Here is a 24,150-nt window from a genome sequence, read left to right on the forward strand (position 1 = left end):
TTTTTCCTGCTGGTGGTGCAGATAGTCCGTGAGTTATGACCAGTCCTCTCACTTACAACAGTCGCAGTGTCCCCTCGGTCGCACAATAGCCATTTGGACCTTCCTGGGGTTCTTCTGACAAGCAATGTTAATGGGTGTGGGGGGGAGTTGAATTTGCTTAATGACTGTGGCAAGGGGATTGTAAAATTGGGTGCGGTCATATGATGACTCCCTTAACGACCGCATTGCTTAGCAGTGGAAATTCCTGTCCCAATTGTGTTGTGAGTTGAGGACTGCCGTTGTTTCCTTTCGGCCGGTTTCTGAATTCTGCCAATCCAAACGGCGGCATGGACTGGGTTCTGGGCAGGAATGAAGATCAGCGCTGCTCAGCTTAGACTTGACTTTATCAGACAGCCCGGGGATTTCAGCTGAAGATGGAGCACAAAGATTTAAAATATTTAAAAGTCAGTATGCGATTTAACTTTCCCGCCGTCTTAAGGGCACCAGGGGAGCCACTAGGGGGCACCCATGGACCTCATCAAAAAGGGTTAAAAGGATAACATTTAACTCAAGCCAATCCGATAACCAGATCTTAGCAAATCTTTAGGTTCATTTTAAATATTATTGTTGGTGTCAACTGTTTCAGGTAGTCCACAACTTACAACTGTTCAAAGTTACAACAGCATTGAAGAAGTGACTTATGACTGTTTCTCACACTTACAACCCTTGCCGCTTTTCCATGGTCATGTGATCAAAATTCGGACGTCGGCAACTGACTCATATTTATTACGGTTGCAGCGTCCCTGTGTGTGTGTGTGTGTGTCATGTGATCCCCTTTTGCGACCTCCTGACAAGCAAAGTCAATGGGGAAAGCCAGATTCACTTAACAACTGGGTTACTAAATTAACAGCTGCAGTGATTCACTTAACAACGGGGGCAAGAAAGGTTGTAAAATGGGGCAAAATTCACTTAACTGGCTCGCTTAGCAAGAGAAACTTTGGGCTCCAGTTGTCGTAAGTGGAGGACTACCTGTACCGTTATCAACTCAGAACATTTGCTGAGCTACCATTTTTGGGGATGTGGGCCCCGGAAGTAATAGACTTTGGCTTGCAAAGTTTTCTCGAAAGCCCGGGTGGTCTTGTTTGCTGCCGAGCGCCGAATGGCTGATGCGCCTCTGCTCTTCTTTGCGTCTTTGCAGGCCTTCCTGGAGCGCTACCTGACCGCAGGCCCCACCATCCAGTACCACAAGGACCGCTGGCTGGCCAAGCAGTGGACTCTGGTCAGCGAGGAGCCCGTGACCGACGGGCTGAAGGACGGCGTGGTCTTCGTCCTGAAACGCCAGGATTTCAGCCTCGTGGTCAGCACCAAAAAGATCCCCTTTTTTAAGCTCTCGGAGCAGTTTGTGGACCCCAAGTCGCACAAGTTTGTCATGCGTCTGCAGTCGGAGACCTCAGTGTGACCCACGGCGCAGCGGAGGGGCTTGGAGGCAGGGAAGGAGGCGCCCCGCCAGGACGGGGGGGGGGGGGACAACGGCCTGCTGCCAGCCTGCGTCTCTCGGGTTTGAGAGGGTTCCTGGGCTCTCGGTGGGAGACCCTCCAGGGCACCTCTGGATGCCAGAGCTCCCCCCTTCTTCTCCCCCCCTCTCCTTTGTGGCCCCAACTGAGGGGAAGGGCAGGGGGCCTTCCTCCCTCCCTCCCTTCCTCCCTCCCTCCCTCCCTCCCTCCCTCCCTCCCTCCCTCCTGAGGAATTGCTGGAAGTTACCTGTGCCAAATTCTAAGGGCTAACTCTGTTGGCGCTCTTCACCAGCATCTGCAAACATAGTGGGGCTAAGGAACTTTTGTGAATGTCGTTTTCTACAAAACTACACGCCGGCACGTGCACCCCTAGACCCAGGCCCACGTCAAGACAACGTGGCTCCCGGCTGTCGTCTCCCTGGGTCCAACTGCACAAGGTTTGGGGGATCCCCCAGGAAGATCTGGTGGTCCAAGGGAAGAGACACCCAGCCGCTCCCCTGGAGCCATCGATTCAGCGAGGTCTTGAGCTGGAAGTTCAACAGGTCAATCACAAAAAAAACGTACTTAAAAGGCTGGAAGGGGGTGGGTGGGAGATTTTTAAGAGGAGGATGGCTCTTTGTTTTTTTGTTCAAAGATCTCTGTGCTTTTTAGAGAAGTCCTGTGTGTTGTAAATACTTTTCCTCTGAGTCACTCGCATTGGTCTGTGGTTTGAGCAAGCTTTGGTGTGAAGTGGGGGTGGGGTGGCACGTAAGCCATGGACCCCCTTTCCTGCATTTGAGAGAGCTGGATGGTTTTTGGGTGTTTTTTTTGCACTTCTGCATGTGCAGAAACTGGATCCGGATGTTCCTTTTGGGAACCCGTCCCTACATTTTCAGAGCCCCCCCTCCCCCCCAGCACAAAGCAGCTTGCAGAGGGTTTTCCTGTCCCACCCCCCCAAATTACTGATAGGCTGAGGACCAATCAACTCACCAGTAGAGTGATGACATCACTCTGAGGCCACTGTTCTCAATCTTAGCCACTTTTAAGATGGGTGGACTTCAACTCCCAGAATCCCCCAGCCAGTGACAGGGTTGGCTAGGGAATTCTGGGAGTTGAAGTCCACCCATCTTAAAAGTGGCCATGGTTGAGTAAACACTACTTTAAGGTGTCTTTTGAGGTCCTAAAAAGACACTTTTTTTGCTGTTCATTTTTCAGGATTCTTTTTTTTAATGTCACCAGACTATCCCAGTTTTTATGTTGGGGTTTTGTTGACATCTGTTTCCTTTTAATCTAATGTGGCGTTTTTTGTTGTTGTTGTTTAAATGACTTTCCGAATGAAAATCTGGTAGGGGTTGCAAATAGGGTGCTCAGCTGGTGTTGGGGGTGTTGCATTGAAGGGTATATCACTGTGATTCGCCTTTTTAAAATAATTCCTGGGAGAGGACTCAGCCACCGTAAGCCAAATTGCGGTGATGGTTTTGCCTTGAACAAATGGTCTTAAAGCCTTTATTTAAATCATGGCCTTGGCTTGGGAGGGTGATGCCTTTTAAAAACAAATCAGTGCTGACATTGGAGCTTGCATTATATTTATATATTTATACGTTTTCCTTATTCCTCCTGTTACATTCCCTGAAGTGAGCGACGGATGGAGACCAGCCCATGCTCCTTCGAGGAGAGGTTTCTGGTGCAGATAGTCCTCGACTTATGACTTTTGTTTAGTGACAGTTCGAAGTTACAACGACAGTGGAAAAGTGGCTTAGGTCCGGCTTGTACACAACCGTTGCAGCGTCCCCATGGTCACAAAATCAAAATGGGGCGCTTGGCAAGTGGCATGCACTCACGTCGGTTACATTGTCCTGAGGTCAGATGATCACCACCTTCCCAGCTGGCATCCGACAAGCAAAATCAATGGAGGAAGCCAGATGGCGGGATATAAATGGAATTAAAATTAAAATTAAATTAAAATTTACTTAACAACTGCGGTGGTTTAACAACTGTGGCAAAAATGTCGTAAAATGGGGCACAACCCACTTAACTGTCTTAACGATGGAAATTCCGGGCTCCACCAGCGCTCCACTCTTTATGCTGGTGTCTTGGTTTAGAGCTGTGCTAGCTGGGGAATTCTGGGAGTTGAAGTCCACAAGTCTTCCGAAGTTGCCAAGCTTGGAAACCCCCCCCCCCTTGGTTTGGAGGAATTTTTGGGTGGCTGTTAGATGATAAAGGTTGATAACAGTTCCTCCAATCGGTTGCACTTGGGAAAATCCAAGCATAGGTAGTCCTTGACTTACAACCACAATTGGGAAAATTGGTCAATAAGTGAGGCATCGTGTGACCACGCCTGACTTTCATGACATTTTTTGCCATGGCGGTTAATGGGATCACCTTTGTTAAGGGAGGCATCACATGACGGGCAAAACTGCAACCTTCCCTGCCGGCTTCCCCATCAACTTTGCTTGTCAGAAGCTGGCTGGGACGGCCGCAAGTGGGAATCACCTGACTTTGGGACTCTGCAACTCCTTGCACGTGTGAATTGGTTGCCAAGAAGCGGTACTGTGATCCCACAGACGCGGGGACGCTTGCAGTGGTCCTAAGTGCAAGGGCCATCAGGCGGTCGTTCAGCAGCACTGTTGTAACTTGGAGTGGTCACTAATGAGTGGTCATAATTCGAGGACTATAGAAACTTTCTAATCTTCTGGGGGGAGGAGAGGGGGTCTTGTATTTGTTGCCCACTCTTGATCCTCTTAAATTTGAAAGCACATCCAGACTGGGTCTCTTGGGTGCCGTTTCACGTCATTTTCAGAGTCGGTTAGCAGGAGAAAAGGGTTCAAGGGGCCATCCACTTGAAGTGTTAAAACAGGGACCACCTTTTTTCCTCCCTAGCTCAAACACACACACACACACACACACACACACACACATGCACACCGAATTTAGGAAACCCTTTTTCTGACATTTCCCCCCCCCCAAAAAAAATAAAAGCAAAGAAACCTTGTGCATGCATGTAGAAAATTGTAAAATGTAAATTTTTTTAATATATAAAATTTTGTTTTTACCGTTTGCAGTGGTACTAAGCATTACAATAATGTTAGTCGAGGGTTTTTTTCATAAATAATAGGAAGTAAAATTGTACATTTTTTTCTAAAAAAAATAAACATCTTTTGGAGCTTTGGGTATTTCTGTTCTGCCTGGCCTGGTGATGTTTTCAGAGAGGGAGGGGGCCGGGGGCGCTTGTGGGGGTTGGTCCATCAGGGGAGTCGTCCCTGCTTTTTATTGGAATTATAAGCATCCCTGGCCACAGAGGAGTGGCCCGCCAAATTTGGACAGCCATTTGTCTGGGATGGCGTAGGGTCTCCTGCCTGAGTAGGGGGTTGGACTAGAAGGTCTCCCCCCAACTTTGTTATTCTGTTAAATTTATTTATTTTTATTTATTTTAATTCCATTTATATCCTGCCCTTCTCCGAAGACTCAGGGCGGCTTACAAGCTTAGCAGTAGCCTTCATTCTATGTATATGCCTGCTTATTAGGGCTTTCACACACACACCCCAAGCGGCATTATTACAAAGTCAGCTTATTGCCCCCAACAATCTGGGTCCTCATTTTACCTACCTGGGAAGGATGGAAGGCTGAGTCAACCTTGAGCCTGGTGGGACTCGAACCTGCACTAATTGCAGGCAGCTGGTGTTACTTAAGGAGGCATTAGCCCACTGCTCCACCAAGGCTTTGGGTTTCTTTTACCAAGAAGAGGGAGCCAAGGTGACAGGTCTGGTAAGACCTCTCTTTAGGAAGAGAATTGGGGCAAGAAGAAGATCACCTCCTAAGTCATCGAGTCTGTTCTTGGTGGTCTTGGTCTCCTCCTCCTCCTCCTGCCACTTCAGGAGTCGGGGGACATACAGAGTTCTGTTTCTTGCACATCTCCTTTTGGTGGGACTGGCATTTTGAGTTCCCCTAGCACTGAGCTGTAGGACAGGTGCAAGGACCTTGGATCCAGCTCTTCATGGATTCTTTCCCCCCCTCTTTTGGTGAAGTCTGGTGTGGTCCCTTCAGAGGAGACTTCTCTGCAGAAACACCAGCTGCTCTTAAGAAACTGTAGTTGACCCTTCCAGCTTTTGGTCGGTCTAGTGTGGTGTTTTCCAACCTTGACAATCCTCTCTCTGATAGGGCCTATTTAACTAGCTAAAGAGGTAAAAAGGTAAAGGTTCCCCCGCACATGCGTGCTAGTCGTTTCCAACTCTAGGGGCCAGTGCTCATCTCCGTTTCAAAGCCAAAGAGCCAGCGCTTGTCCGAGGACGTCTCCGTGGTCATGTGGCCAGCATGACTAGACGTCAAAGGTGCATGGAGCGCTGTGACCTTCCCACCGGAGTGGTCCCTGTTTTCCTACTTGCATTTTTACGTGCTTTCGAACTGCTAGGTTGGCAGAAGCTGGGACGAGTAACAGGCGCTCACTGTTGCGTGGTACTCGGGATTCGACCCGCCAAACTGCCGACCTTCTGATCGACAAGCTCAGCGTCCCAATCCACTGAGCCACCATGTCCCTTATTTAACTAGCTAGTGTAAAATAAATGTAAAGTTTTTTTAATATATATTTACATAGGAGGAGACCATTTATTCACACACACAAGCACACATTCAGAGGAAGCCCTAAAGAGCCAGGAGACACCCCCCCTCCTCCTAACCAGAGAGAAAAGCCTTGGGATTTTTGACTTGAAGTCCTTCAGTGAAGAAAGATCAGATAGAGGCTGGGTGCTCTGTACCATCTGGAAATCTTCTGGAATGGTGGAAATGTTTTTGCTATTTGACAGGATGCTAGTAGGATGGTTGAATTGGTGGCCGTCACAGGAGAGTTAAAAATATTCAGAAAGGTCAAAAGTATGAAAGGTTGGGCCAAACAGCCAAACATACATTAATTTAAATCACCGGCACCATAGATTATATAAAAAGACTTTCAACTTGTATTGACTTGGTGTTTCATTCATAAAAAAGTCTTGAAATTAAAAAAAAGCAAAACACATATATCTTCAAGTAACCCATTAAAAAAGACACTGGATGCAAATGTTTTGGTCAAAAACACGCCTTTCACAGGCAGGAAAATGCTTGGAATGGAACAGCTCTATCCATATCTCAGAAATGTATCATCTGGGAAAATTGCGAGATGAAGTTGGAACATTTATAATATTATGAGTCCTGAAGGAAGGAAAATGGCAACAGTGTCAATTCAGTTTCCGAATGATCCAAGCCACATTTTGCAAAGTCCCCCCCCCCCATAGCTTCTTGGACATTATAGAGAGGTGCTCAGAGTTGTGAATGGGGTTTCCCCTCTGACCTTACCGCAGCAAACTTCCCAAAAAATATTCAAGATTGCCTGTCACCCTTTTCCTTCTCAGAGATACAGAGAGACATAAAGATCCTTCTTCAAAGGAATGTCATAGTTGCTTTTCTCTTCATAGAAGTGACCCTTGAATTAGAGGCATCCTGGATTTGCAGTTCACAGTTAACTAAATGTAGAGATGTGAAAGACGCACCTCTTGTTTAGGTGGATCATAATCCCGTAAGTGTAAGCTTACACCAAGGGATCGTTTAAGCCTGGAGGGCGAAGACTTAATGGCTTACTTTCGCTCAAGAGGAGGTTAAACCGAAGGATTAACACAATTCAAAGAACATCTAAGCCAATTTGAACTCCTGGTGTTTATTTACAATAAGGGATTCATTACAGGATAAATAGCTGGATCATCGGTTATGACAGGAACAAGAAAAAAATTGCTACTTCTGTTTGGGATGGCAAATCGTAACTTTTGCAAAGGAGGAAATAATAGATTAAACATTACTCCAGATGATATAACAAATTGATACTAAACTTGGAACAATAAAAGAGCGTATCTAGCTCATGGTTGGACAGTGGGGTCCTTGATGTGCTCTGGTGGTTTTCCTGCAGACGTTTCAGGGCCCAACTAGGTAACATCATCAATGCCAGAGGGAAGTAGGGTGTGCAGAGGAGGAGGAGGTCACAAAAGGAGGACAACTCTGGGGTGCTTGGTACTTTTTGCGCATAGTTGTTTTGTTACATATAATCCTATGCAGAATTGACTCGGGAGGCCGGTGTGTGGTGTAGTTGGTTCACATGGTGTGGTGGGATGGAGGGTTTGTTGTCACTGTGTGTTGGGGGGAGAGAGCACAGGGGGGGGGAGGCTCAGCTAATCTCAATGTACACATGTTGTACTTTGACAATAAAGGTTTATTTACTTATTTATTTACAGACATTTTATTATCCAACTAGGTGACATAATCGGTGCTAATTGAAGCTTAAATCATTGAAATTCCTCAACGTGGATTCCAACATTCAAACATTTGAGGCTGGTGATGTTACCAAGTTAGGTAATGAGATGTCTGCCAGAGAACAGCACCGAGGACCCCCAAACTTGGAACAGATTGACAAGTATCTACCTACATACACTATGAGCCTTCTCTCCCCAGGTGTCTCTGCCATTGATGCCAGGTGAGCTTCATTTGCCCCCTGCCCCTTTGACCCATCTCTTCCACCAGCAGTGGACATTTTCTTGGCAGTACCTAGTCAGAATTGGTCTGTTCCTAATCAAGGGAGCCCCTGCAGGTCAGGAGGTGGTTTTGAACCCCCTGGTGGGGTTTCCACTTGGACTATAAGAAAGACCGAGCGCCAAAGAATGGAGGCCTTTGGACTACGGTGCTGGAGAAGACTCCTGCGAGTCCCTTGGACTGCAAGGCGATCAAACCGGTCAGTCCTAGAGGAGATCCACCCTGACTGCTCTTTAGAAGGCCAGATCCTGAAGCTGAAACTCAGATACTTCGACCACCTAATGAGAAGGAAGGACTCACTGGAGAAGAGCCTAATGCTGGGAAAGATTGAGGGCAATAGAAGAAGGGGACGACAGAGAATGAGGTGGCTGGATGGAGTCACTGAAGCAGGAGGCGTGAGCCTAAATGGACTCCAGAAGATGGTAGAGGACAGGAAGGCCTGGAGGAACGTGGTCCATGGGGTTGCAATGGGTCGGACACGACTTCGCAACTAACAACAACAAGGAGTTTCCACAAGAGTCTGAGAAGTTGCATTTAGCCCCTGAAAGACGGACATCATTTGCTTGGCAAGCAGTCGGGCAGTTGGTCACAAGGGTGGGAATTCAGGGAAAAGACGTATCACAAGATGTTACTCATGATTTGATGATCCCGTGGGGATTTTCGGCTTCTCCAGAGAAAGAAGAGATGTACCACCTCATCTCCTTCTCCATAAGGGTCTTGCAAGTTTCTGGAAGCCGGGGGTTAGCGAGGGCAGACCTCTTTCTCGCTCCCCATATTGTAATGTTGAAATATTATACACTAGTTCTTTTTATAATAGTTGCAAATCTACATTCTCCATTTTGTCCCCCCCCATTTTGCAATTATTCATTCCATTTTGTAGCCTCTCTCTTGCTGAGTCTGACCCATCCAGACCATGACAATCTTCAGAGACCCAGTCAGGGTTTCCACTGTGACCTCCATTCAAACCAGGATAGGCGCAGAGAACTGGGTATCACCTACAGACTGATGATACAGCATCCTGAACTGGTGGATGACTCCTTCCAGTGGTTTCACACAGATGTTCAGTATGATAGGGAGAGGAATAAAGACCTCAGACACCCAGAATGGCAATCCTCATTTGACCTCCCACTCATAATAAGCTGCATTCAACTTAGATCACAGAATAATAGGGTTGAAAGGGACTTTGGAGGTCTTCTAGTCCAACCCTCTGCCCAAACAGGACATCCTACACCATTGTGAACAAATGGTTTTTTTCCAGTTTATTTTTGAAAGCCTCCAGTGATGGAGCACCCACTGTTCTCACGGTCAGGAAGTTTCTCCTTAGTTCCAGGTTGCTTCTCTCCTTGATGAGTTTCCATCCGTTGCTTCTTCAGGGGCTTTGGAGAAGAGCTTGACTCCCTCTTCTTTGGGGCAGCCCCTGAGAGATTGGAAGATGTCGTCACCCGCTAGTCCTTCTCTTTGTTAGAAGAGACATTCCTAGCCCACTCAGTTGTTCATTGTGTGGTTTAACCTCCAGAACTTTATCATCTTTATTGCTCTTCTCTGCACTCTTTCTAGGGTCTCAACATCTTTTTTAAAAAAATTGTGTTGATCAGGATTGGATATAGTATTCCAAGTGTGGTCTCTTCCACTCCCAATTTTTGGAGGTGGTCCAGAAGGAAAGTCTTGTTAAAAGTGTCAAAACTTATGGTCCTGCTCCTCTGGTGCTGGTTTTGCCAGCAGGAAAGTTGGAGATAAGATTCCACTCTTGGAAGCCTGGGGCTGCCTCCTCCTCTGTGTGTGTGTGTGTGTGTGTGTGTGTGTGTGTGTGTGTGTGGCATTCCAAAGCTTCTCGCCTGGGGTGGCCAGCCCTCTTTCCCTACCCCACCACCCCAAATTCCTTAAAATGGGGAGAAGGCAGTGACCCAGAATCTGAAGCAAAAAATCATGCTTGATTTGGAAGTTGCTTCTGTGTATCGGAGGCGTTTTCCTGGTTGCTGATGGTCGATGCTGCTCCTGTGATGGACGTGTTGTCCTGAGAGAGAGCTTTAATGCCCTGAAAGGAAGAGCAAAACCCCTTTTTTGGTCCAAATTAACATCCGTAGCTCTAAAGCAGATGTTTTTCAACCTTGACTACTTTAAGATCTGTGGACCTCAACTCCCAGAATTCCCCAGCCTGCTTATGCTGGCTGGGGAATTCTGGGAGTTGAGGTCCATAACTCTTAAAAGTTGCCAAGGTTGCACACCCCTGTTCTAAAGCCTCAAGTACAGTTGTTAGTGGTCTTTCGGAGGGAAAGAATCAAATTATAGCAGTCCAATTTAAAGCCAAAGGCAAAATGCCTGGGTTTTATCCACTCTTCTCCAAATGCTGCTACAATTGCAAAAGGGAGGCAGAATTTGACCCTTCCGATGAAACATAAAGTTCGTCACCACGGAAATGAGATGTTTGGGGAAAGCTGCTGGAGTGACCAGAAGAGAGAAAATCAGAAACAAGACCGTAAGAGAAAGAATTGGCACAGTACCAACCTTAAACTACACACAGAAACAGCAAATAGAACGATTTGCTCACCTGGAGAGGCTGCACCATAGCAGGCATGCACCAAAAGAGGAACACGAGGCAGGCCCAGAAGAAGACGGGGAGACAGCATCAGAGAAACAATACAACAGCATCAGGTAACAATGGCCAGGGTGCCAGAAGAGGAAGAAGCAGAATGTTGCGAAGGAGCAGTGAGAAGGGAGGAGGAGGAGGGAGAAGGAGGAGAATAAGGGAAGGGAGAAGGAGGAGGAGGAGGAGGAGAAGAGAGGAAGAAGAGAAGAAGGAGGAGGAGGAGGAGAGAGAAGAGAAGGTGAAGAATTAGAATTATTAGACTTACTCTTGCAGCCTCTGGCTCCTGGTGGCAGCAGACCCTTAGGAAAGGCTCAGTTGAGGGACACCTGTCCATCCCCCTGGGGAGAAGCCATTTCTCTTCTGAAGAGGAGCCATCTTATACGTGGTCCTCGACATAGGACCACAACTGAGCCTGCTTATTAAGGTGGCGTGTCACGATGGCCAAAAAATGACTCAGTCACTTCATCGGCCAGTTTTTAACCCCTTTTTTGTGGTGGTCGTTAAGCAAATGCTGTGCTTGTAAAGCGATCGCTGTGGTTGTTAAGCGAACCAATGATTCCCTATGGGCACGGTTTTGTTAAAGGACCACTTTTGGGGAAAACCGCCATAAAACGTGGTCACATGACCGCAGGATGCTGCAAACAGCCTTAAATGTGACCACGTGACGGAGCAGATAGGCTTCGGTCGGGTGATCGTGGAGAAGGCCCGACCCTCGGAACTGGGTTGTAACCAGCCCCAAGGTAGGTCTGTTGCAACCTGAATGGTTTGTTAAGCAACTGGATGTGAGCCGAGGACTCTTTCTGTTTCTTACGCCATGCAGAAGACCAGGCAAAGGTGGGAGAGGAAATGGGGCTCCCGTTCCCCTCCCCACACGGCACAACCGGATTACCTCAGGAAGGAAGCTGACCTCTGCCATCTGTTCCACCGAAGGAGGCACCTCGTTCTCGGAGTCTGAAATGAGAATTCGCCCTGTTCATGCTCACGATGGAGAATGGGTGCTCCACCTATAGACCTGTTAGAACCACAACACCCAGCATCCACCACCATTGAATGTGCTATCTGCTGGGAGTTGGAAGTTGGCAAGGTTGGGTTCCCCCTGCTCTGATTTACAACCCCGATGTAGGAGATGACCAGGCTGAGTCCGAGGGAGGGAGGGAGGGAAGGGTCAAATGCGTCATCAGCCATGAGTCCCTTTGCGCCCACAAGAGATCTAAGTCCAGCCCACCTCGAGTTCTGTTGACTCTTATCTGCTGCCAGTTTGCGTTGACTGTTAGTTGACCAGATTCTTGTAGAGAGTGCGAGCTTACAATGTTCATTTGAACGGCCTGGACTTCCTGATTTATTGCACATGACACCCTGTTTACTGCTACATGAAAGCACAAACCCTCGATTCGCAGCACCCCAGAGCAGGCACCCAAGAAATGTGAATGTGGCCTGGCTGTGGCTCTTGATGAGGGCCGTGGTTACAAAGAGGATGTACCTGAAGATTCGTTGATGGACTCCATGCTGCTGTGGATTTCTGTCGGACGGGAAAGAAAAGAGACATGAATTCTTTGGGGAATCTGCCGCTTGCGTGCAGGCTGGGCTGCTGCAGGCATTATGCGGGGTACCCCACCCCCTGCCCAGCATCTTGCCCATGGGCAGGACCTGTGGTTGTTTCATTGGCTAGTCATGCCAGCCTTGGATTGGGGTGTGAGGGTTGTGAAATGTCAGTCAAGGTCCTTCCCGGAGATCTGAAGTCATGGAGAATTGATCTGCCAGCAAGTAAAGTTTGACCAAGCTATCTCTTCAGTGGTACTCCAGGGAGTCCTCACTTAATGACCAGAACAGTGAAATGGTTGGCAAGTGAAACCAAAATTGTGCTTACAATCTGACTTCAGCTTTTCTTTGCTTTACAGACTGCAATGGTTGTCAGAGTAACAACTGGTTGCACAGTTACTTTTTCATCACCATTGTAACTGTGAATGATGGCTTTATGAGGCAGTCACTAATCTGTAGTAATCTGGTAGGAGGCTCCAAGTAGGACATAAAAGGGACTGAGACATGACCTGTTGGCCAGCTGCTTTCTACGTTTCCATTTTAAGGCGGGGGGGGGGGGTTGGACTAGATGACCTACAAAGTCCCTTCCAACTCCTATTCTATTCTATTCTATTCTATTCTATTCTATTCTATTCTATTCTATTCTATTCTATTCTATTCTATTCTATTCTATTCTATTCTATTCTATTCTATTCTATTCTATTCTATTCTATTCTATTCTATTCTTTTGGACTTCTTTAGGTGCCAGTACTGGAGGTTGCATTCACACAATCTGGATACTGAATTAATCCATAGTCTGCTTGCACTAAATTATAAACTGGCTGATGGGCTGAGCTGGAATTCCTGCTGAGGCAGCCTCCCCTAATCAGATTATCATGTGGCACAAAGTTCACCTGGCTATGCATGCATGACATTTTTTTGGCAGAGGTGAGTTTTTATTCCAAGCCACTGTCATTCCTGGTCAAATCTACACTGGTTTTTTTAGCCTTACAGAATCCAGAATAATGGAGTTGGAAAGGACTCAGAGGTCTTCTAGCCCAACCCCCTGCTCCAGCAGGAGACCCCGTGCCATTTCAGACAAATGACTGTGCAGTCTCTTCTGGAAGGCCTCCGGTGACGGAGCACCCACAACTGCTGCAGGGAAGCCGTCCCACTGATAAGATTGTTCTCACTGCCAGGAAATTTCTCTCTAATTCTAGGTTGGATCTCTCTCTCTCTATCCAAACACACCCTTCTCCAATAAATGGGAGTTGTGGGGGTGTGTGAGTATTTGCCTTGCTGTTGAGGGTACTTTCCTTGATCAAGAACATCTGGGGTCAGAGGGCGTCCCTTCTGCTAAGGCAATCAGCCTCAAATTTGGGAAAGGGAAGCAGTTGCAGGTAAGTTTGGCTGGGCTTTGTCCAACCTTTTTGGCCTAAAGACCCTCCAGCCGAAGGAGTTTGCGAGATTGTCTGCCATCAAACAGGCAAGTGCCCAGCTTCTGTGGGAGGGGGATGTGGTCAATGGGGCTCTCCTCTTTTCTCTTTAAGTTGTATGGATTTCAGGCAAATGAGCGCAAGGGGGTTCCTGGAGATTCAGTGGAAAAAGATTAATTTCTCAAAAGATAAGCATCAGATGTGGCTGCAGCAGGAAGGATGTTGTTAACAGTGGCGAATTTAGAGCAGTTGTTTTTTTACACTTGCAAACTTTAAGATGGCTGGATTCTGGGAGCTGAAGTCCAACCTTGGCAACTTGAAGACTTGCGGACTTCAACTCCCAGAATTCCCCGGCCAGCACAACTGGGAGTTGAAGTTCATAAGTCTTCAAGAGCCTTGGTGGAGCAGTGGGGTAATGCCTCCTTAAGGAACACCAGCTGCCTGCAATTAGCGCAGGTTCGAGTCCCACCAGGCTCAAGGTTGACTCAGCCTTCCATCCTTCCCAGGTAGGTAAAATGAAGACCCAGATTGTTGGGGGCAATTAAGCTGACTTTGTAATAATGCTGCTTGGGGGGCCCAAAAGCCCTAATAAGCAGGCATATACATAGAATGAAGGCTATTGCTAAGCACATTTATTTGTGCTTCTTAGATTGTAAGCTGCCCTGAGTCTTCGGAGAAGGGCGGGATATAAATGGGATTAAAATAAAAAAGTTGCCAAGGTTGGACACGCCAATATTAAAGCACGCTGGCTGGGGAATTCTGGGTGTTGAAAACAACCCATCTTCAAGTCATCAAGTTTGAAAACACTGATTTAGAAGAAAGGAAGACAGTATTTCTAAAACCTGGAATGAAATCTTAGGGAATAAAGGAATAACACAACTGGAAGGGACCTTGGAGGTCTTCTAGTCCAACCCCCTGCCCAAGCAGGAGACCTTATAACATTCTGGACAAATGGCTGTCCAACCTCTTCTTGAAAACTTCCAGGGATGCAGCACCCACAATTTCTGGAGAAAAGCCATTCCACTGATTAATTGTTCTAACTGTCAGGATATTTCTCCTTAATTCCAGGTTGCTTCTCTCCTTGATGAGTTTCCACCCGTTCCTTCCTGTCCTGCCTTCAGGCGCTTTGGAGAATAGCTTGACCCCCCTCTTCTTTGTGGCAGCCCCTCAAATATTGGAAGGCTGCTATCATGTCCTGCCCCCCAGCCCTTCTTTTCTCTAAAAGGTAAAGGTTCCCCCGCACGTGCGTGCTAGTCGTTTCCGACTCTAGGGGCCGGTGCTCATCTCCGTTTCAAAGCCAAAGAGCCAGCGCTTGTCCGAGGACGTCTCCGTGGTCACGTGGCCGGCATGACTAGACGCCCACTGAGCCACTGCATCCCTAGACACACCCAATTCCTACAACCATTTGTCATGTGTTTTAATAATTGTTATTCATTAGTTTTGCAAATAAGTGTTCTTGCTAAAGAATAAAGAGTGTATTCTTACCTCTTCCTCTTTTTCGTCTGTACATTAAGAAGAGGAACAGCAAGATCACAAGAACGATCAAAGGTGGGACGATGTATTTAGCATAAAAAGACGCCGAGAGGTGTTTGCTGGTGATAGGCGGATCTATAGGAACCCAAAATAAAAGCAAAGTCAATTGGATCCTTCCCCAAACCCTACTTTTTTCTAGCAAAATTGCAGAGTGGTTTAAGCGTTTTTATGAAGCATGATTTAGGACACCACTCCCCAAAAATGACTCACCAGGCTGGTAACCCCAACCCAATTGATGGGCACCAGTTTGGGGAAAGTTGGGGTACAGATTTAACTCTCATCAACCCCAATCAGGGCACCCAGCACTGCCGGCCCAAAATATCTAACTCTGGTTTTATGGTGTATTTAATCATAGAATAATGGGTTGGAACGGTCTCTGCAGATCATCTAGTGTAGCCCAGATCCCTGACTAGAGTAGGGACTCACTCCTACAGTAGGCAAGGATGCTCTAGTCTAGAGCTTCATCCCTGGTGATCATGTGCAACACACTGGCAGTTGTTGTCTTCAACTTCCTGAGAGTACAAAAGCCATCAGCCAGAGGAACAGGCTGCCACTGGAAGTGGTGAGGTTTTTCAACAGAGGCTGGATGGTCATTGGTCACAAAATCCTTGTCAGTCCTGCACTGGACAGAAGTTGGATTGATGCTGTTGTTGTTAGCTGCGAAGTCGTGTCCGACCCATCGCGAGCCCATGGACAACGTTCTTCCAGGCCTTCCTGTCCTCTACCATCTTCTGGAGTCCATTTAAGCTCACGCCTACTGCTTCAGGGACTCCATCCAGCCACCTCATTCTCTGTCGTCCCCTTCTTCTCTTGCCCTCAACCTTTCCCAGCATGAGGCTCTTCTCCAGTGAGTCCTTCCTTCTCATTAGGTGGCCAAAGGATTTGAGTTTTAGCTTCAGGATCTGGCCTTCTAAAGAGCAGTCAGGGTTGATCTCCTCTAGGACTGACCGGTTTGATCGCCTTGCAGTCCAAGAGACTCGCAGGAGTCTTCTCCAGCAGCATAGTTCAAAGGCTTCAATTCTTTGGCGCTCAGCCTTTTTTATGGTCCAGCTTTCACTGCCATACATTGCAACTGGGAAGACCACAGCCTTGACTATACGCACTTTTGTTGGCAGGGTGACGTCTCTGCTTTTTAGTGGCTGTCTAGATTTGCCATGGCTTTCTCCCCAGGAGCAAGCGTCTTTTAATTTCTTGGCTATAGTCCTCATCTGCGGTGATCTTTGCAGCCCAGGAAAATGAAATCTGTCACTACCTCCATTTCTTTCCCATCTATTTGCCAGGAATTGAGAGGGCCGGATGCCATGATCTTGGTTTTCAAGCCAACTTTTGCACTCTCCTTCTTCACCCTCAACAAGAGGATTGATAAAGGAGAATATTTGGTACTTTCTGAGCTTGGTTGTTTTCTCACATATGTTTCATTACCCAAACTAGGCAACATCATCAGTGCATCATGATTTCTAAATTCTATGATAAGATTGACAAGAAATTGTACCACCAACATTAACCCAAACTCCACATCTGGAAATTGAAGAGCCTGGTCTTCTTAACTGTAGCATTAACCTTTGCTAAATATTTTGTGTTATCTACAAGTTAGACTAACACTCAAACTCTTGACATTCCACTCCACTACCTGCGGTTATATATTTTCAGGATATCTTCCTGGGTGAGTCATACCACATGAATTTTCTTCCTGTGCTCTCCTGTGCCATGGCCCCCTAGGATTGCAAACACCTTTCAGCTTAGAAAAGGAAGGCGGCCATGCCTTAAATAATAATAATAATAATAATAATAATAATAATAATAATAATAATAATAATAATAATAATAATAATAATAATAATAATTTGGATTTATATACCGCCCCTCTCCTGACGGACTCGGGGCGGTGTACAGGGCAATTAAAACACTATATACAACACATAATATACAAAAATTAAAATAAATTAAACCAAGTAGCCCTAAACAATAAAACATGTTCTAAAATTTAAAATTTAAAATTTAAAATCTAAAATCCCAGTCCCTCAGGCAATAGCCAAGTCTTCAGGTCGCGGCGAAACGAGCGAAAGTCGGGAGCCATCCGAAGCTCAACCGGAAGCTGGTTCCAGAGGGCAGGTGCGCCCACAGAGAATGCTCTCCCCCTGGGGGCCGCCATTCGACATTCCCTGACCGATGGCACCCTGAGGAGGCCCTCTCTGTGGGAGCGCACAGGACGATGGGAAGTTAACGCCGGCAAAAGGTACTCCCGTAAATAACCCGGACCCATGCCATTTAGGGCTTTATAGGTCATCTATAAATGCCATTCTTGATGCCTGCCAGGTGCTCTGGCTCTCCTGCTTTTGTTAACAAACATAATTTTAATTAAACAGAAATAGAAAAATAGAAAAACTGTAGATCCCTTGGTTGTTTTCTTGCCGCCGTTTCATTACCAAACTAGGAAACATCATCAGTGTTGGTGAGTGTGGGGTTTTCTCCCTATTTGTATATAATATTTTGCTCTGCCAGTAGTGAGGCGTGCTTTTCTCCTTGGTAGTTCCTTAATTAGGTTATTGTTTTTCTGTTTGATTCTTTTTGTCTGGTGTTAATCCCTGCTTAGCTGGGTGTTGGTTACTGGAAAGGATATGTTCTTATCTTTGTGGTTCCTTCTTAGCTTTATTAATTGTCTTTTTGCAATGGCATGTAAATGTAGTTTATCCCTATGTGTCGGTTGATGACTGATTTGTCAGAAGGCCAAATTTCTAGGAATCCTTTAGGGTTTTTTTGGCTTAGGATAGTTTCCCAGTGGAAAGTATGGTTGAGATTCTTCATCTGTTGTGAGATTAAAGAGTTTTCATGGTGTCCTTTGGCTGCATTCATAGATGAGCTCTGCTCGTCTTCCACCTGTTTGTCCTACCTAGTGGCTGTTACAGTCCTTTCACTGTAGATTGTGGATGGTTTTTGCTTTTATTGCTTGGGCTTACTGGGTGTTTTGGTTTACTTAAGACCCTTTGAAGGGCTTTAGTTGGTTTCTGTTGGCAGTTTTATCTGCAGAGTTCTTTGAGGACGGACAAGGATGAATAAGGAACATCTAGGAGCGTTTAACCCAGAGTCATTTTGAGTACTGAGATGAGCGATATATAAATGTAATAAATAAATATTTACAAATACCATCACTATAATCCTAACTGTAAATATAATTTATAAATATCATAAATCTCCATCTTCTTCTAAATGGATGTTTTTGACTGGCATGGCTACTGCAGCAGCCATGTTGTGTTTGTGTGCCAGCCTTTGCCCTCACAACTTCAAATGTACCCCCGTTGGACAACCCCCAAACGTTGCTGTACCCCCGGGTGAAGCCCTCTGGTGCATTAACATCACCGGTTTTTGTACCAAAATCTGCGCTCACCCTGGCAATGCTCCTTCAGCGAAACCACGCTGGAACTTTCACCTGCCTGGTTGCGAACGGTGCAGATATAGTCCGGGACACCTTGCTGTGGCTTCTGGGCGACGTGCAACGTCTGCGCCGTGGAGAGAACCTCGCTGCCGTTGACCTGGAGCCAGGTGAAGTTCAGGTGGCCAGCTTCCTCTTCTGGCACGGCACAGCTGAGGAGGACCTGGCAGGTCCCGTTCTGGGCATGGACGGTGATGGTGGGGGCCACCAGCTTCCCTGAAGGAGCCAGGAGGGGGAAGAATTAGTGGGTGCAAGTCACTGTGATGTGGGGACAACGTTTGGGGGAGAAAGGAGGCCTCCATTTTAAAACTATAAACTTTTCTTTGAAAATATTTCCACAATCAATAAATTCTAATATATCTTTTTTAGAACTAAGGAGAAACTTCCTGACAGTTAGAACAACTAACCAGTGGAACAACCTGCCTCCAGAAGCGGTGAATGCTCCAACACTGGAAGTTTTTAAGAAGAGACTGGACAGCCACTTGTCTGAAATGGTATCGGGTTTCCTGCCTGAGCAGAGGGTTGGACTAGATGACCTCCAAGGTCCCTTCCAACTTCTTCTTCTTCTTCTTCTTCTTCTTCTTCTTCTTCTTCTTCTTCTTCTTCTTCTTCTTCTTCTTCTTCTTCTTCTTCTTCTTCTTCTTATTATTATTATTATTATTATTATTATTATTATTATTATTATTCAGCATCTGGATTTTGTGCTTGTGGTGGAAAATAATGAAACTTTGATTTTGACTTGGCTGATTAGATAAGTTTGCTGTTACAGAAATGGTTCTCAACTTGCTACAGTTCATTTAGTGACCATTTGAAGTTACAACAGCACTGAAAAAAGTGACTTACGACTGTTTTTCACACTTACGACCGTTGTGGCATCCCCCCCCCATGGTCACGTGATAGAAATTTGGATGCTTGGCCACTGGTTCGTGTTTATGACGGTCGCAGCGTCCCGGGGCCATGTGAGATCCCCTTATGCGACCTTCTGGCAACAAAGTCAGTGCGGAAGCCGGATTCATGGAACAACTGCGTTACTACCCTAACAGGGATTCATTTAGAAACTGCAACAAGAAAGGTCACAAAATGGGGCAAAACCCGCTTAACAACAGTCTTGTTTAGCAACAGAAACTTTGAGCTGAATTGTGGTTGTAAGTTGAGGACCACCTCTATTATTGTACAAAAATGATAAGTTGAAACGTTACTATCTTCTGTTGTGCTACAAGGAGTCAGAAGTCAATGCCGTTTTCTTTTTTCCCCTTCTACCCCACACTTTCTCCTCTTCCTTCCTTTTTTCCTCCCCTAGATTCCAATTATTTTCATTTCCTTTGCATTTTATATTCTGGTAAACTAAATAAAATTTCAGTCATGGAGAATAAAGAGCCCGGGGTTGGACTAGGAGACCTCCAAGGTCCCTTCCAACTCTGTTATCCTTTGGTTACAGCTGTGCAATCTCAGCGTTGGCTCTCTTGAGAAGAGGACAAGGCCCTGGGGTTTGTATTCCCTCCCCCCTCCTTTGGAAGCTTACTGGCTTTGTAGTCAGGGCTGCTTTGCTCCGTCAGGAGAGGGCTGACTGTGCTGACCACCCACGCTGATCTCCAAGGGGTGTTTGTCGCATTCTCTGGCACCGTCTCGTTGCTCCTGGTGAGCCCGTCTTGAAATTCTTGCCGAGACCCCTTTGAGCCCTCTTTGGAGTCGTGATCCACCCCTTGGAGGGCTGGAAAAATAAAAAATAAAAATGACATTGCAAGGTATCACTGCAAGGTCTCCAGCGAGCAGAACATCTCCCCTCTACTTTAAATAATTCTATTTTCAATCTTTTTTCAGACGCCTTGATGGTGTTCCAAAGCTGTAAATGAGATCCTGTTGAAATCGCACACGTCTAGATGAACCAGGCTGCTAAAACAGGCTGCTATTTAGCCAACATTTAATAAATTAGTCAGAAATGAATGTGCAGCCAGCCCTGGGTGATAAAACATGTCATCTGTTCCTAACCAGGATCTGCTCCATGCCCCGAAGGTTGCATGTTTTCAACAGATACTGCTGCCTCCCCCAGATGCGCTCCATCTCAAGGTAGGGTATTTTTCTCCCAAGTACCACAACTAATAATAAAATAGAATGTTAAATTAAATTAAATTAAATTAAATTAAATTAAATTAAATTAAATTAAATTACCGTAATTAAATTAAATTATTAGGGAGAGGACCTTGCAGGTGCCAGGTAAAATACCCATAAAAATACTGATGCTCCCAATCCTGTTTATCTCCAGGAGTGACCCCTCTTCTGCAACCGGACCTTGCCTAGGCCTGGGGATGGAGGTGCTGGGCGTCTACGGACTGATGTTGCAATTCCCACACCCAGAGGGAGTGCGACACACAAACAGGGACACTTCAGCGTTGTGAAAAAATGCCACCCTACCATTCTGAAGATGATAGTGCCTGTGTAGGCGTTTGGAACTCAGAATACAGCCTCCGATTATTATAGGTGATTACAGATGGTCCTCGATTTATGACTATAATTGAGACTGGAATTATGGCCGTAATTCTAATGCTAAGCACATTGATTTGTGCTTCTTAGATTGTAAGCCACCCTGAGTCTTCGGAGAAGGGCGGGATATAAATGGGATTATAAAAAATAAATAAATCATGCCAGTTGCTAACAGAGTCACCACTTGACTGCACCGGATTTTTACAACCTTTTTTGTGGCAGTCGATAAGCAGATGCCGTAGCCATTAAGTGGATCATTTTAGCCATTGAGTGTTTTTTGTTGGAAATCAGAAGCAAAGACTAGTTGCCAGCGGAAAAACAACAACGAACAAACCCACCATCAATGGTCCCCGCTGTGTTCAGACAACTCATTAATCTCAGTTAACAAACTGACCCATTTTCTGAGCTTTCAGTCCTTTGAACCCTAAACCCTACTTAAACAGGATTTCCACACCTGGCTTGACTACACACACACACACACACACACACACACACACACACACACACCTGCAAAGGGCAGAAACCACCTTTCATTTTAACCAAACTTAGCATTGTGATGGAAATGAAGCGGCTGGCTCTTTAACACAAATGAAGCCTGTTCAACTCTTTAAATTTCTTTCCTGCTCTCCTCTTTTTTAAAGCTCTTTTGTGATCTGATTCAGACAGGGAAATTTGGGGGGGAACGAAAGTGTGGGCGTGGTTAGTTGAATTTTTAATTCTCTCTTTTTCAAACTGCTCGCGAGAACTTCTTTCGACACCCTAAAAAAAGGCCTGGCTTGCTCCACCTATGAAGCTCAGCTTCGCTTTTGGAAAAGGGCTGGTGGTCCTGTCACACGATCTGTGCTTCCCTGGGGTTCTGCTTTTGGTTTTGCGTCGGCTGCTGTTGGCTGGGGACAGGAATCCCCCTCCCCTCCCCCAGACCCCTTTCTCTCTCTCTCTCTCTCTCTCTCTCTCTCTCTCTCTCTCTCTCTCTCTCTCTCTCTCTCTCTCTCTCTTCTCTCTCTCTCTCTCTCTCTCTGAGTTCCTCCTGGGTTAGGGGAAGCGAAGCCCAGAGGAGTCCCAAATTCTCCTGCTGCCAACCTGGCCCGACGTGTTTGTCCTGTTCCTTCCTCTGCCGGAGAACGTGGCTCTTCCCTACCCCAAAACCTTTCTGACTCGAGAACTCACCTGCAAGAGGAAAGAGGGCCACGATCCAAAGCTGCCACATGCTTTCTCTGTTTTTTCGTGGCCCAGGTGGGACAGAAGGAACCGAGAGAGTTCCTCTTTCAGGGTCGCGTCGCTTCCTCTTTGCAGAAGGAAGTCAAGAAGATCTGAAGAAATCTCAGCATGATTAAGACGGGAGTTGTACGTGCCTCTTCTTGCCCTTTTGTGCTGCAGAGTTGGCTCAGGCGCCTGGCCACGTCCAGGCTGAGCTTCCGTTGCTGAACCTGGGAGCTCCTCCTCTGAACTGTCCCAAGAGCCCCCTCAGCCCACCCAACGGGCCGTCTTTCCAAGGAGGTTCTCCCCGTCTTCTAAACCGGGGGTCTTTGTGACTTTGGACTTCGGCTCCCAGAATTCCTCAGCCAGCCATGCTGAGCTGAAGTTGAATTCTGGGTGTTGAAGTCCACAAGTCATAAAGTTGTCAAGGTTGGAGACCCCTGTTCTAAACCTTCTCAGGTTTTCTGCTGAAAATCTGCCCCCCCCCTCCGCTGTCAGCTGCCTTGCGGAGAAGAACATGGAGGTCCAAAGTCCAGGATGTGGGATGCCTCTCCTCCTCCTCCTCCTCCTCCTCCTCCTCCTCCAGCCTGCTGACCTCAGGGGAACATGAAAGAGGAAAGGGAACACACATTTATTTTATTTTATTTTAATTCCATTTATATCCCGCCCTTCTCCGAAGACTCAGGGCGGCTTACAATCTAAGAAGCACAAATCAATGTGCTTAGCAGTAGCCTTCATTCTATGTATATGCCTGCTTATTAGGGCTTTCACACACACACCCCAAGCGGTATTATTACAAAGTCAGCTTAATTGCCCCCAACAATCTGGGTCCTCATTTTACCTACCTGGGAAGGATGGAAGGCTGAGTCAACCTTGAGCCTGGTGGGACTCGAACCTGCACTAATTGCAGGCAGCTGGGGTTACTTAGGGAGGCATTAGCCCACTGCTCCACCAAGGCTCTATGCAAATACATGCAAATACAGAGGAAGGGAAAGCTGTGCAGATAGGCAAGTGGCTTTCTGCCTTTGGATGGAGGCAGCTGGATAAGAAGAGAAGCTGATCCATTTGGTAAAGTTTGTCAGACACCCAGCTCACGTCCCCCCCCCCGCCACAAACAGCAGAAAATTGACTCCCTGCAGCTCAGGGGACGGTTTTGGAACAGGTTTTTGCAAACTCTGCAAGTGGTGTGATTCAGGGTCAGCCTGTGGGTTCGGCAGTTGGGTCAGACGATTCAGAGGAGGAGGAGGACGGGGGTGTTGGAGAGGTTGCTGAGGGCGTTGGAGAGCTTGCTGATGAGAGCCCTCAGCCAGGCCCCTCCCACCTGGTTACGACGCAGACCCAGCTGTGTGAGCCTGACAGTGTGGATAAAGATGACCCACAGCTGGCCCTGTTCAAGGACGCCCGACGCAGGAGGCAGTCAATCAGGAGTAAACAGAGGAAGGCAATGGGGCACCTCGGAAGGAGGCAGAGAGAAGCCACGCCCTGAACTGTATAAAAGGGGAATGTGTGGGAGGGCTGGTTTGCTGAAGGCAACCGCTTGAAAAGCTCCTGTTTCATGGTTCATGTTTGCTCTGTTTGCTCTGTTTATGTTTTTATGTTAATAAATTTGGCAGGCTTAGTTCCAGCCTCTTGCCTTCTTGTAAAAGGGGTTGTCCCTGCCTTTTCTGTAGGGCCGGTAGCAGGCTGGTACAGAACAGCAAGCTTTAAATGGGTGGACTTCAACTCCCAGAATTCCCCAGCCAGCATGCTTAACCCTAACCCAGTGGTGGGATTCAGCCATTTTGCACCACTTCGGCAGAACCGGTAGCTAATTTTTTTGTTGCCTAAGCCCAGAATGGGCTTCCAGAAGTAGCATCCACACAGGGAACCAGTTGTTCCCATATTTGAATCCCACCACTGCCCTAACCCCAACTAAAGAATAGAATAGAGCTGGGAGGGACCTTGAAGGTC

General features: G+C 46.8%; 2 protein-coding genes across 9 annotated transcripts in view; one reads left to right on the forward strand and one right to left on the reverse strand.

The window, feature by feature from the left end:
* Window positions 1-2,500, forward strand: part of VANGL2 (VANGL planar cell polarity protein 2) — a 34,676-nt gene extending 32,176 nt beyond the window's left edge. For all 5 annotated transcript variants that reach the window (XM_083374227.1, XM_083374225.1, XM_083374228.1 and 2 more), the window contains exon 9: window positions 1,178-2,500. In XM_083374227.1, the coding sequence (XP_083230353.1) occupies window positions 1,178-1,438 (261 nt within the window). In that variant the 3' untranslated portion in view covers window positions 1,439-2,500. The remainder of the gene's footprint in view (window positions 1-1,177) is intronic.
* A 1,972-nt stretch (window positions 2,501-4,472) lies between these two features.
* On the reverse strand, window positions 4,473-23,612 carry LOC310647207 (SLAM family member 5-like). 4 transcript variants are annotated; one of them, XR_014493842.1, is made up of 8 exons: window positions 22,171-23,612; window positions 20,045-20,233; window positions 18,478-18,738; window positions 15,045-15,167; window positions 12,086-12,124; window positions 11,495-11,556; window positions 10,871-11,017; window positions 4,473-6,653 (listed from the first exon to the last, which is right to left on the reverse strand). XR_014493842.1 is itself a non-coding variant. In XM_083374272.1 (7 exons), exons 1-7 carry the CDS (start codon window positions 22,208-22,210, stop codon window positions 6,645-6,647), a joined length of 723 nt encoding a protein of 240 aa, XP_083230398.1. In that variant the 5' UTR covers window positions 22,211-23,612; the 3' UTR covers window positions 4,473-6,644. The 4 variants fall into 4 exon arrangements, 3 of the variants coding, with proteins under 3 accessions (XP_083230398.1, XP_083230396.1, XP_083230397.1); XM_083374272.1 differs by lacking the exon at window positions 10,871-11,017; XM_083374270.1 differs by lacking the exon at window positions 10,871-11,017 and having other exon boundaries at window positions 4,473-10,053.
* Between the last annotated feature and the right edge of the window lie 538 nt (window positions 23,613-24,150).

This window comes from Vipera ursinii, assembly GCF_947247035.1.
Source record: "Vipera ursinii genome assembly, chromosome: 15".
NCBI classification, from domain to species: domain Eukaryota; kingdom Metazoa; phylum Chordata; class Lepidosauria; order Squamata; family Viperidae; genus Vipera; species Vipera ursinii.